Source organism: Rana temporaria, chromosome 1 (assembly GCF_905171775.1).
Source record: "Rana temporaria chromosome 1, aRanTem1.1, whole genome shotgun sequence".
NCBI lineage: Eukaryota > Metazoa > Chordata > Amphibia > Anura > Ranidae > Rana > Rana temporaria.
The window spans coordinates 281,876,436-281,889,627 of NC_053489.1; the positions used below are offsets into that span (position 1 = coordinate 281,876,436).

The following is a 13,192-nucleotide window of genomic DNA, read 5'->3' on the forward strand; positions in this document are numbered from 1 at the left end:
CCCCCACAAATATAGCTTTCTTTTGGTGGTATTTCATTACCTCTGCGGTTTTTATTTTTTGCGCAATAATTTCATATAGCGCAATTTAAAAATAAAAAAAAATGTTTTTACTTTCTGCTATAAATGTTTTACTTTCTGCTATAAAACCTATCCAATAAAAAAAATCGAATTTCTTTATAAATTTAGGCCAATATGTATTTTGCTACATATGTTTGTAAAAAAAATCCCAATAAGCATATGTATATTAATTGGTTTGCACAAATGTTATAGCGTCTACAAACTATGGGATCTTTTTTTTTTTTTCACTGGGTGTGATCACAGTGGAAGCGAGCCGCCACCAGCGAGCATGTGCGCCTCCTACTTGGAAGAGTTGGATCATATATATATATGTGTGATCCGGTGTAGAGGTTCCGCTCTTTAGCAGTAAAACTGCTATAGGGCAGACTTTAAGCGGTTAATATGTCATTATTTTTTTTTAATGCAACAAGTGTAAGAACCTGAATTTGACTTGCCTCTTGCAATTCCTGTACAGCAGACACAAGACCAATCAGTTATGCTGCAGTGTCCATGTGCTAACAAAAGGATATGCTGTTAGAAGTGGTGAGCAGAGTAACAGAGAAATGTTAATTAGTCTGTGGCATCTCCTTTCACTGATTGAAGAAGGAACAAGACCTGTTATGCCCCGTACACACGATCGGAATTTCCGATGAAAAAAGTGAGACTTTTACCATCGGATATTCCGATCGTGTGTATGCCCCATCAGATTATTTCCATCGGAAATTCCGAGGAATTCTGTTGGAGTTCAGATAGAGAAAATGTTCTCTTTTACTCCAATGGAATTCCATCTGAATTTTGATTTGTGATTTTGGTCGGACAAAGGTCCGACCGCTTGTACGGGGCTTAAGAGTTACTTAAAGTAGAACTATAGGCAAAACTTTTTTTTATTTTGGATCGAGCAAAGGAAGGTTATAACCCATGTCAGATGTTTTTCCACTATCAATGTCTCATTGGGGGTCTCTAAAAATCATATCTGAATAAACAGCGGAGGCTGTGAAACGCATCATCTGATTGGTCGCCACATCACTTCCGGGTTCACAGAGCTTGCATCCCACGCTCAAACGCATTTCTGGTTCCGGCCTTCCGTTTCCTGACACCACTAAATACTGTGGAGTGCAGGCCAGCAAGCCCTAGGACCACCATATAGGCTTCACTGCTGTTTCATCATCTAGCGCGGGGATAAGCAATTAGCGGACCTCCAGCTGTTGCCAAACTACAAGTCCCATCATGCCTCTGCCTCTGGGTGTCATGCTTGATGCTGTCAGAGTCTCGCTATGCCTCATGGGACTTGTAGTTTGGCAACATCTGGAGGTCCGCTAATTGCTTATCCCTGATCTAGCGGCTTGTCATCTTCACCATTGGGACACACCTCCTTACACTTCGGACCGAATAGTGACTCTGGACCCCATAACACTTATATGCCTGATATCATCATCCCCTTGTGAGTAGTCATTTTGCTGTTTGTTCTATTAAACAAATCTTCAAATACGACACTGAGTCTGGCGCACCTTGTTTTTATTCAATCAGGGCACTGATCATCAGTGACAATCAGTGCCGCCTCATCAGTGCACATCAGTGGAGAAAAATTACTTATTTACAAAATTTATGGACAGAAATGAAGAAAAACTTTATTTTTTTTAAATGTTGTTCTTTTTTCTTTTTTTTTAGCAAAAAAACAAACAAAAAAAACAACAGCAGGGATTAAATACCACCAAAAGAAAGACCAAAGAAATCCAGGTTTCCTGACCTGCTATAGAGCACTGTACTATGTAGCAGAGGGGTGTAATTCTCATGATTGCGTCAACAGAAATGCAAATCCTTTGGCAGGTAAAGCAGGTTCCATATATGTATTCCATCTGTGTATTTATATGTTTGCCTAAAGTTCAGCTGTACGATTTCCGTAATTTGAGCTAACTAGGTTATTTGGAAAAGCAATTACTGTATTTATTGGCGTATAACACTCACTTTTTTACCCTGAAAATAGAGGGTAAACTGTGCCTGCGTGTTATACGCAGGGGGCTGTGGAAAGATTTTTTCCTGAAACTTCCCTCTTAACCACTTCCCGCCCAGTCCATAGGGGATTTAAGTCCGGGAAGAGGTTCTGAAATCCCGACTGGACGTCCATGGACGTCCTGCAAGATTTCATGCCGCACGCACCCGTGGGGGCGCGCAGCGCGGCGATCGGTGATGCGGGTGTCAGTCTGACACCCTTCATCTCCGATCTCGGTAAAGAGCCTCCGGCGGAGGCTCTTTACCACGTGATCAGCCGTGTCCAATCTGACAGACGCGAGTAGAGGAAAGCCGATCGACGGCTCTCCTGACAGGGGGGGTTTGCGCTGATTGTTTATCAGCGCAGCCCCCCCTCGGATCGCCACACTGGACCACCAGGGAAGCCCACACTGGACCACCAGAGAAGGGCAAAAAAAAAAAGGGCAAAAAAAAAAAAGTCAGTGAAAAAAAAAAAAAAGCAGTAAAAAAAAAAAAAATGCCAATCAGTGCCCACAAATGGGCACTGACTGGCAACATGGATAAATCAATGCTGCCCCACAGTGTCCATCAGTGTCACCCCAAAGTGTCCATCAGTGCCACCCCACAGTGCCCATCCATGCCCAGTGCCCACCTATCAGTGCCCATCTGTGCCACCCATAAGTACCCATCAGTGCCACCCATAAGTTCCACCCATGAGTGCCCATCTGTGCCGCCTATGAGTGCCCATCAGTGCCGCCGATGAGTGCCTATCAGTGCCGCCCATGAGTGCCCATCAGTGCCGCCTATGAGTGCCCATCAGTGCCGCCTATGTGTGCCCATCAGTCCTGCATACCAGTGCCACCAATCAGTGCCACCTCATCTGTGCCCATCAGTACTACCTCATGGATGTAATTTTTTTTCAAAATTTTCAGTCTTTTTTTAGTTGTTACGCAAAAAAAAATCGCAGAGGTCATCAAATACCACCAAAAGAAAGCTCTATTTGTGGGGAAAAAAGGACGCCAATTTTGTTTGGGTACAGTGTAGCATGACCGCGCAATTGCCATTCAAAGTGTGACAGTGCTGAAAGCTGAAAATTGGCCTTGGCAGGAAGGTGCGTAAGTGCCTGGTATGGAAGTGGTTAAAGTTAGGGTGCGTTTTATACCCCTGTGCATGTTATACGCTGATAAATACGATATTTTAAATATTTAACCCTCAGGCCCCGTACTCACGACCAAACATGTCTGCTGAAACTGGTCCGCAGACCAGTTTCAGCAGACATGTTTGGCCGTGTGTTGGCCCGAGCGGACCATTTTGGGACGGATCGGACAGGTTTCCAGCGGACAACTGTTTCCCGGACTTGTTTTAAAACAGTCCGCTGGAAACCTGTCCGCCCGGACATGTACGGTCGTCTGTACAGACCTACCGTACATGTCCTGCCGCCCGCATCCCTCGCATGCGTCGAATGACTTCGACGCATGCGTGGAAGCATATTTAAGGCGGCCCGCCCACGTCGCCGCGTCATTGTCGCGGCGACACCGCGTCATCGACGCGGCGACACCGCGGACACGCCCCGCGTAATGTTTACGCGCGGGCTTCTGTTCGATGGTGTGTATAGCCATCGAACAGAAGTCCCCGGGCAGTCCCCGGCCAGACATGTCCGATGGAAACGGTCTGCAGACCGTTTTCATCGGACATGTCCTGCCGTGAGTACAAGGCCTTATATACTCTGCTGGCATTATCCATTATCATCCTTCAATCCCGTTTGCACTAAATAAGTACACTACAGTTTAAAATGTTTCTAGAAATTGAGAACAAAACGGTCAGTGCTCAAGTGTTAAAAGGCTGCAAACTTAATTGTGTTAGTTCCATTCAGAGTCCTATAATGTTCCCCAAATAATTACTGAATAAAAAAAATCCAAGGCCTTGCAGCTCCCTCCAGGCTGAGAAAACCTTAAGCACTACTAAAAACTGACAGAAAGTGCACTGGTATCATGGAAATTCCCCTATAAATTTTTATGAGGAATATCTTCTACTCACAAACCTACTTGGCATAAGTGTATATGGAATAATATCTAGTGGTAGAAGCTAGTAGAAGCTCTCTTGAACCAACTGGCACAGATATCTGACTGTTGAACCTGTACAGAATTGGCTGAATCAACTGTACATCATGGCTTACACATTTGAAGAGCCTACTCTCTTCTCCAGAAAGGCTGTTTTTAATTAAAGCTTTTCCCAAAGTGATTCCTCTCAAGCCTGCCTTGCATACACACGTTCAGTCAAAAAAACGCTCCACCAAAGCGCGGTGACGTCCAACACATACAACGGCACTATAAAGGGGACATTCCATTCAAATGGTGCCACCCTTTGGGCTGCTTCTGCTGATCCTCGTGTTAGTAAAAGTTTGGTGAGAGGCTTTTCAGCCGTGTGCTTTTCAGTCCGTTACAGTGTGACGAATGTGCCATCTCCATTACGAACACTAGTTTTACCAGAAGGAGTGCTCCAATCTCCCGGCAAGAAAAAAGAGACCATGTCGGGGAAAATGCCATGGAGCATACACAGGGACAGTTTTCCTGGCCAAAAGCTGTCATGGCAGTTTTCCTGATGGGTAAAATGGTTGTGTGTGCGAGGCATCAAATACATTTCCTTCCAGAGTTGTCCGTGTTCCCTTTTACGTTTCGGTAAGGTAAGGTCCTTAGAGAACTTGTCTGCTTTAGTAGGGGAAAGGGATCTGGTGGTGTATACAATTTAATGTAAACATGTATAAATTCTCAAGTGATAAGTTTGGGTTTTTTGTGGTTATGCCCATACATAAATGTAATTTGGGGAGAGACAAGGTGAAACTCGAAAATTTTTAATATCGTGCAAAAGTTAATTTATTTCACTAATGCAACTTAAAAGGTGAAACTAATATATGAGATAGACTCATTACATGCAAAGCAAGATAGTTCAAGCCGTGATTTGTCATAATTGTGATGATTATGGCTTACAGCTCATGAAAACCCCATGGACATCATCATCTCAGTTTAGTATGTTGAAAATAGTATTGCTAAAGAAAATTAAAATAAAACTTCAAGAAGCATCAAGTGTTCCCAGCACACCTTCACTTGATAAGAAATAATTGGAAAATCAGTTCAAAGGGTAAAGTTCACTGCTACAATCTATATACTGTAGATTGGGGTTGGCAACCTGTCAACGATCCTTCCTTACCAACCACTGAAACTTGGACAGGATGGGTAGCAGGGCTGCATTTACTTGTACTGATCCTCTTTCCTCCTGCACCAACTGAAAGCCACCTTTCTGCCTCTCCCTCCCACTAGCATTTAACGGATGGAAAGGGGATAAGTACCATTATATGCTGCCGCCCCTCCTGTCCTTGTTCCTCTTCTTTTGGCTGCATGTGCCCCACTGTGTGCCCCCCCCCACCTCCCCCTGCGATCTGCCAGCTTCCCAATACTTCTCTCCCTCTGGCTGCTGCGGGCGATGTTTCAGGATGGAGTTTCTGAAAACAGAGTGGGTAAACTGTGTTTACTATGCTTCAGTTTGTAAATGAACAGGACGCCACTCAGCACAGAGCTCTTCCTATATATAAAAAAATATAAATAAAAAATAATATTGTAAAAAAATAATGAACTATTGACATCATCCACTGCCCTACTGACACTGTCCTCTGCCCTACTGACACCGACCCACTGCTCGACCTACTGACACCATCAACTGTTCTACTGACACCGTCTTCTGCCCCACTGGCACAGTCAACTGCTCTGACACCATTCACTGCCCTATTGACACCTCCCACTACTCTACTGACTGACACCATCCACTGTTCTACTGACACCATCTTCTGGCCCACTGGCACAGTCAAATACTCTAATGACAAAGTCTACTGATCTACTGACACTGTCCACTGCCCTACTGACAAGTCAACTTCTCTACTGAAACCATCTACTGTTCTACTGACACAATCCACTGTCCTACTAACCCAACCTCTTCTCTACTGACACCATCCACTGCTCTACTGATACCACGTTCACTGCTATACTGGCAGCATCCACTGCACTACAAACTCCACCCACACTGTGCACACACCTTCTGCTGCCATGCTGACACTGTCCACACACTGTCCACTGCACTACTGACACTGTCCACACACAGTCTACTTCCCTACCAACAATGTCCACTTTCCTACCAACATTGTCCACTGCCCAACTGACACTGTCCGCACACCATTCACTTCCCTGCTGACACCAGCCACACACCATCCACTGCCCTAATGATGCTGTCCACTGCTCTACTGACTAACACTGTCAACTTTTAGGGCGGGTAAGTTTATATTTTTACAGTGACATTTGATTTATTATATTTTTGTAAGCTTTCCTTGCTATTTAGTTAGACCTTGCTAGTTATTTCTTATATTAAATATTATATCATTTATTCATCAGGGTTCTTAAAGGGAACAGAAACAGAACACTGGGGATATTGCTTTCATTTCATGTTGTTCAGTTAGATCTCCGCCTCTCAAAGGTTGCCTACCCCTGATATAGATGATCGCAACATTTCTTAAAAGTTGTTCACAAAAAAATGAAAACAATCATTTATATTATTTTTTTATTATTATTTTAACTGTCAACCTGTGGGAAATTGAATGCATGATTGACAGATTTATTGTTTAAAAACTTGACCCATGACTAAAAACTGTCAGAAATATATTATTTTTTTACAGTACAATAAAAGTCAAAATACATGTGTGGAATAAAATGAATATGTGTTAGAAAAATAAAACTGAATTTGGATGCTATTAGCCACCTAACAGCAGCAACAACAAAGTTATTGTATGTGGTATACAGTATTTGTATACATAAAACTTGTAAGGGGGAGTGTGACTTAGATACGGTAAAGCCCTTTACACACGATCGGAATTTCCGATGGAAAAAGTCAGACAGACTTTTTCCATCGGAAATTCCGACCGTGTGTATGCCTCATCGGAGTAATTCCATCGGAAATTCCGATTAATTCCATCAGACTTTACATAGAGAACATGTTCTCTTTTCCTCCGATGGAATTCCGTCGGAATTTTCATTGTGAATTCGGACAGACAAAGTTCTGATTGTGTGTACGGGGCATAAGACAACCAGCCACTTTTATCCCCTTTCTTTTTTTTATCATTTTGTTCACACAACTAGGGCTTTCTTTTGGTGGTATTTAATCACCAATAGTTTTTAATTTTTTTGCAAAATAAACAAAAAAAAAGACAAAGTTTGAAAAAAAAAAACATGTTTTTCTTAGTTTTATAAAATTTATGCCAAAGATTCTGTCATGCAATTTGGCCAAAATGTATTCTGCTACATTTCTTTGGTCAAATTAACCCAAATCAAAGTTATAGGAGTCCACAAACTATGGTATACATCTGAAAATAGATCAATCCTGATTTACTGATGGCCTATCTCATTTATTGAGGCCCAAAAAGGTCAGGACAGTACAGATATCGCTCTTTTTGGAATGTATTTAGTAAGAGGCAGAGTTTTTTGAAGTTGTAATTTTTTGTCATAATTTTTGGGAAAATTAAGAAATGTAAAAAAAGTTCAGAATTTGTATTAATTTTTATACATATTGTCAACATTGCAGTACAGCATCATCATATATCTGGTATGGCCATAATCAGGGACACTGACTGACTGGTGACTGTTTTTTTTTATTATTTTTTTTTTACACACTGTGACCAGATAAGAATAGTACCATAGTAACACTACATTACTCTGGAGAAATATTAGTGAAAGCTCCTGCGCTGTGTAGGATAAGGGGAAAGGGAAGTGAGAAAAAAGAGGGGGGAGGAGGGAGGTGGGCTAAGGGATGAGTGCAATATGGTAAACACTGCAGCAAACAAATGGGGAGTCTGTCCTTTATAGACAAAAAAGGGTGTATGTAACAAGTGGTGATTATCTGCGCTGTGGTATGGCTTGGCCGGATGAGTGAAATGAGGGAATGGTGAGTGAACGGGCTAATAGGGCCTGGGGAGTGACAGGTAATGCAGACACAAATTAACCTTAACGGTTTTAAATAGGTGCAGTCCTATCTGGGCTGTAAAATAGTACAGTGAAGTTTTACACATAAAGGTGTATGTGAAAATCAAAGCAAGAACTTAAACGTGAACATAAAATCTTAGGTGAGTGCAAACCAAAAAAAAAGGACCGCAGTTCAACACTGGAACTGGTGCAGCAGTGAGGAAATGGTTAAAATGGAAAAAGTTCCAAATTCTGCAAGGGGTATTCAGTCCAGACAAATCCAAACAAACGCATGCAGCCCACACCTCGGTGACTAGTGCAGCTTACCTTCCAGCTGACATAAAGGGTCAAACACATAGGCCCAGATTCAAGTAGAATCGCGCAATATTTGCGTGGGCAAAGAGCAATTTTTTTTCTCTGCGCCCACGCAAATATTGCGCTTTGCCCGCGATTCACGGAGCAGTTGCTCCGTAAATTGCGCGGGCAATATGCTAAGCAGCCGGGCGCAAGGCTGCCTAATGTAAATGATCCCGCCGGGGGCGGGAATCATTTAAATTAGGCGCGCTCCCGCGCCGAGCGAACAGCGCATGCTCCGTCGGGAAACTTTCCCGACGTGCATTGCGGCAAATGACGTCGCAAGGACGTCATTTGCTTGTAAGTGAACGTGAATGGCGTCCAGCGCCATTCACGGTTCACTTACGTAAACGACGTGAAATTTGAACGTCGCGAGCGGGAGGCGCAGCTATACTTTAGCATTGGCTGCGCCTGCTATTAACAGGGGCAGCCTTATGCTAAAGGCGCCGTACGGAAACTCCGTACCTTGCGTGAGAAGGGCCCGCGCAACTTTTGTGAATCGGTGGTAGTATGCAATTTGCATACTACACGCCGATCACAAAGGCCGCGCCCCCTAGCGGCCAACGCAAGAATGCAGCCTGGGATGTGAAGGCATAAGGAGGCTTATGTCTGTCAGATCCTAGGCTGCATTCGGTGTAACGAGGTTCCTGAATCAGGAGCACTCGTTACACCGGAGCAAGTAAGCCCTTGCGCCGCGCAACCTATGGTTGCGCAGGCGCAAGTGCTTCTTGAATCTGGGCCAGTGGATCAAAACGTTACCAGTTTTCTATTAGGTGGATATCTTGCTGCCAGTTCTCAATAGTTGGTCACACATAAAGAAACAAGAATAATAAAAAAAAGTTGTAGCCTTGTCCTCCTAACACTCATACAGCTGTAGGGAAAGGGATGTGATTGGCGAGGTGGCAGATTAAGTATCCACTTACACAACTTACACAGTGTGTAGGGAAAAAATGCACATCTCCACGAGTGCCGAACTCGTCTCCTAGTACTTCTCACTGTCAACAACTTTTCGGTACTGCTCTCGGTTAATGCTTTGAGTCCCAAAAGGGACTAGGGACTACAACTTTTTTTTATTATTCTTGTTTCTTTGTGTGTGACCAACTATTGAGAACTGGCAGCAAGATATCCACCTAATAGAAAACTGGTAACGTTTTGATCCTATGTGTTTGACCCTTTATGTCAGCTGGAAGGTAAGCTGCACTAGTCACCGAGGTGTGGGCTGCATGCGTTTGTTTGGATTTGTCTGGACTGAATACCCCTTGCAGAATTTGGAACTTTTTCCATTTTAACCATTTCCTCACTGCTGCACCACTTCCAGTGTTGAACTGCGGTCCTTTTCTTTTGGTTTGCACTCACTTAAGATTTTATGTTCACGTTTAAGTTCTTGCTTTGATTTTCACATACACCTTTATGTGTAAAACTTCACTGTACTATTTTACAGCCCAGATAGGACTGCACCTATTTAAAACCGTTAAGGTTAATTTGTGTCTGCATTACCTGTCACTCCCCAGGCCCTATTAGCCCGTTCACTCACCATTCCCTCATTTCACTCATCCGGCCAAGCCATACCACAGCGCAGACAATCACCACTTGTTACATATACTCTGGAGAAATGATAAGGATTTTTTTTCTTTACATTATGATTGCTTACAGCAGTGAATTTCATTTCTATAAGCAAGCATTTTACTGAAAAAATTGATTCATTCAGTTTGATTTTGCCCACAGATAATCACATGGTAAAGATGGGCTACTATTGGCCCCTTCTGTACCATGTGATCCCTGTGACCAATCACAGCTAACAAAACAATTGTAACAAAGAATGGCATGAATCAAAGCCCTTCATTGTTTAAAATTGTCATGTGATCTGCTGTAATTGGTCACAGTGATCACATGGTACCGTCCCAGTACACTGATTAGTCAAATGACGTCCACCCGGATCGGCCAAAGCCCCGCTGCTTTAGGCCGGGTGGGAACTGGTTAAAGAACTTTAAGGAAAAAAAAATATCAACCAGTGCAGTAAAATAATTGTACAAATAGTTTTATTTAATACTGCAAAACTAAGGCTAGGTTCACACATGTCTGGTGCGAATTTCCCCTACGTATTCACTGCGAATTTCCAAAGCAGCTGTTCAGTGGTTAAGCTGTGATTTCCAGGTACGGTTCAGAAGAATATTTAACAATAGCTGGTTGCTGGGAAGCCGGCTCCCGTGTCTTTAACAATCGATGACTCATCAGCTGCCAGCGGGTTCCCTGCTGACAGCTGAATGTAAACCAAAGAATTGTCAGAGATCATTTTTTTTAAAACAACGTGGGGTCCCCCCAATCCATACCAGGCCCTTTGGTCTGGTATCGATTTTAAGGAGAACCACATTTATTTAAAAAATGGGTGGGGTCTCCCCCCCCCCAAAATCAATACCAGACTTGGGTCTGGTATGGATTTTGAAGGGAACCTCATGTCAAAATGTGCAGGCAGCCCGGCAGGACAGGAAAGGGGAGGGGGTGAGCACCCCCTCCTGAATCATACCAGACCCCATGCCCTCAACATGCTAGGTCAATGTCGTCACAAGAGGGCAGGGTCACCCAGTTACTCCCAGGGTGGTCCTACCCCTTAGTTATTTAAGAACTGTCAGATGGCAGAAGCTAGAGAAGAGTGTGGACCAAAGCTGCCCCATGCCACCTAAAAATCACCATTGGATTATTGCTCTTTTGCAGGCAAAATGCGCAATATTGCTTTTGGGCCCTAGTACTGGTGCAAACAACAAATAATGTACACATATTACCCATAATATTCCTATGAGCATTAGGAGTAGGAGAATATATTTTGGAGTGTTTTTTGGTTGTGGGTCATGGAAATGGCAAGAAATATACAGCTACATTAAAAAATATATATTATGATGTGTTGTCGGTGAGAGAGATAGAGAGAGAGAGAAGATGGGAAAGGTGAAGAAGACTCGGAAGAACACGTATTATTATAATATGGATAGGAAGAAGCTGAGGCGCAGAGTGAAGAAGAAAAGTGCTCCGAGGATCCAATGTGATGAGATCAGAAATGCCTGGAATCGCTCAAAATCACTGGCTGGAAACATGGCTCAGATGGGCTTGGTTGCACGGTGATTGGTGAACCGAGCAGAGTTCGAAAGCCATATGTACTAGAAGGTCTGAAAGCTGCTGCCAGCCTGCCATCCAAAAAAGACTATGGGCTTTTTGAGTGACATGATTCTGTATGTTCGTCACATGGTAGAAAAAGTTGGCGTAGCGAAAATGGGCCAGCGTAAGCCCGCCTAATTCAAATTAGGCAGGTAGTGGGCGTACTACATGTAAATTATCCGTCACCCCATGTAAATGAAGGGCCATTGGTACGGCGCATGCGCCCGCATGCTCAGAATCACGTCGCAAATACTCCCTACGATACGACGGCTCAATGCGTACGACGTGAACCTAACTTACGCCCAGCTCCATTCACGTACGACTTACGTAAACGGCATAAAAGCCGACGGCAGTTCCGACGTCCATACCTTGCATGGGCTGAGCCACCTATAGAGGTGTTTTATCTTTACGCCAGCGTATGTCTTACGTAAACAGCATAGCTTACTGCGACGGGCGTATACACGTTCGTGAATCGGCGTATCTAGCTAATTTACATATTCGACGCGTAAATCAACGGAAGCACCCCTAGCGGCCAGCGTAAATATGCACCCAAGATACGATGGCGTAGGAGACTTACGTTGGTCGTATCTTGGCAACATTCAGGCATAGCTCATTTTAAGAATGAGCCCATAGTTACGACGGCGCATTTTCAGACTTACGAAGACGTATCTACTGATACGTCGGCGTAAGTCTCTGTGAATCTGGGCCATAATGCGTGAAGTAAACCTGTACAAGAATCATCACACAAAGGAATACCAGACACTCCTTGCATCAAGAACAAAACAGTGACACAGCTATTGAGATTTCTTCTATGAAGACTCCGATATGCTCTGTGACTTATGTACAGACATTTTCCATTAATGGACAGAAATCAAATCCAGCTGCAACTTCAATTACCCAAGGCCCATCCTGGCATGAAGCAAACCCATGACCAGCTGATCCTAAAACAATTGTATTTTTATATGTATGTGGAATATTAAATAAGGACAATGGCAAAGTAAAACAAATATATATATATATATATATATATATATATATATATATATATATATATATATATATTATTTTAACTATTTTAGGCCAAATTCTTATTCATTGTACCATATTGATACAAGGTACAAAAATAAAAGGTATAATTCACTTGGATACAAAAAGTAGTTACAAGGATCAACAGTTTGGCTAACACCTGCCAAAGTTGCAAGTTTTACACAGCTAAATCAGGGTGGATATTTTCTGCATGGTCAGCCTCTTTGTCAAGTTTTATAGAAGCAGCATTGCTTATTTATTGTTTTTGAAATTATACACATATTCAAATATTCAACCCTACCTCGAGACTTTGGGAGCAAGACTTTTCAAAAATGCTCTTTGGAAATAATATTAATAGCACACATGTCGAAATCTAGCGTGAACTATCTTCATGACAGTTACTTCTATTTTAAAGGGTTCTTTTTTTCCTTCTTTAGGATATACAGTATATATATATATATATATATATATATATATATATATATATATATATATATATATAAAATCACACACACAATAAAATATTTACATGCTCATTTTGTTTGAAATAGGATGGATGTCTGTCAAGTTCATTGTCATTACAACTCCTGAATTTAAGGGCCAACAGAACCGATAACAAGAAAACTATTGCCAATTTTGCC

The 13,192-nt window shown here is 42.6% G+C and overlaps 1 protein-coding gene across 1 annotated transcript; it reads left to right on the top strand.

Annotated features, from left to right (window-relative positions):
* Positions 1–11,309: 11,309 nt before the first annotated feature.
* LOC120924923 (nucleolar protein 16-like) lies at positions 11,310–11,573 on the top strand. Its single transcript, XM_040335882.1, has one exon. It carries the CDS (start codon positions 11,310–11,312, stop codon positions 11,490–11,492), a length of 183 nt encoding a protein of 60 aa, XP_040191816.1. The 3' UTR covers positions 11,493–11,573.
* The last annotated feature ends 1,619 nt before the right edge of the window (positions 11,574–13,192 follow it).

What these genes read in the sequence shown, in the direction of transcription:
- LOC120924923 (XM_040335882.1), top strand. Translation starts at nt 11,310, where the DNA reads ATGGGAAAGGTGAAGAAGACTCGGAAGAACACGTATTATTATAATATG.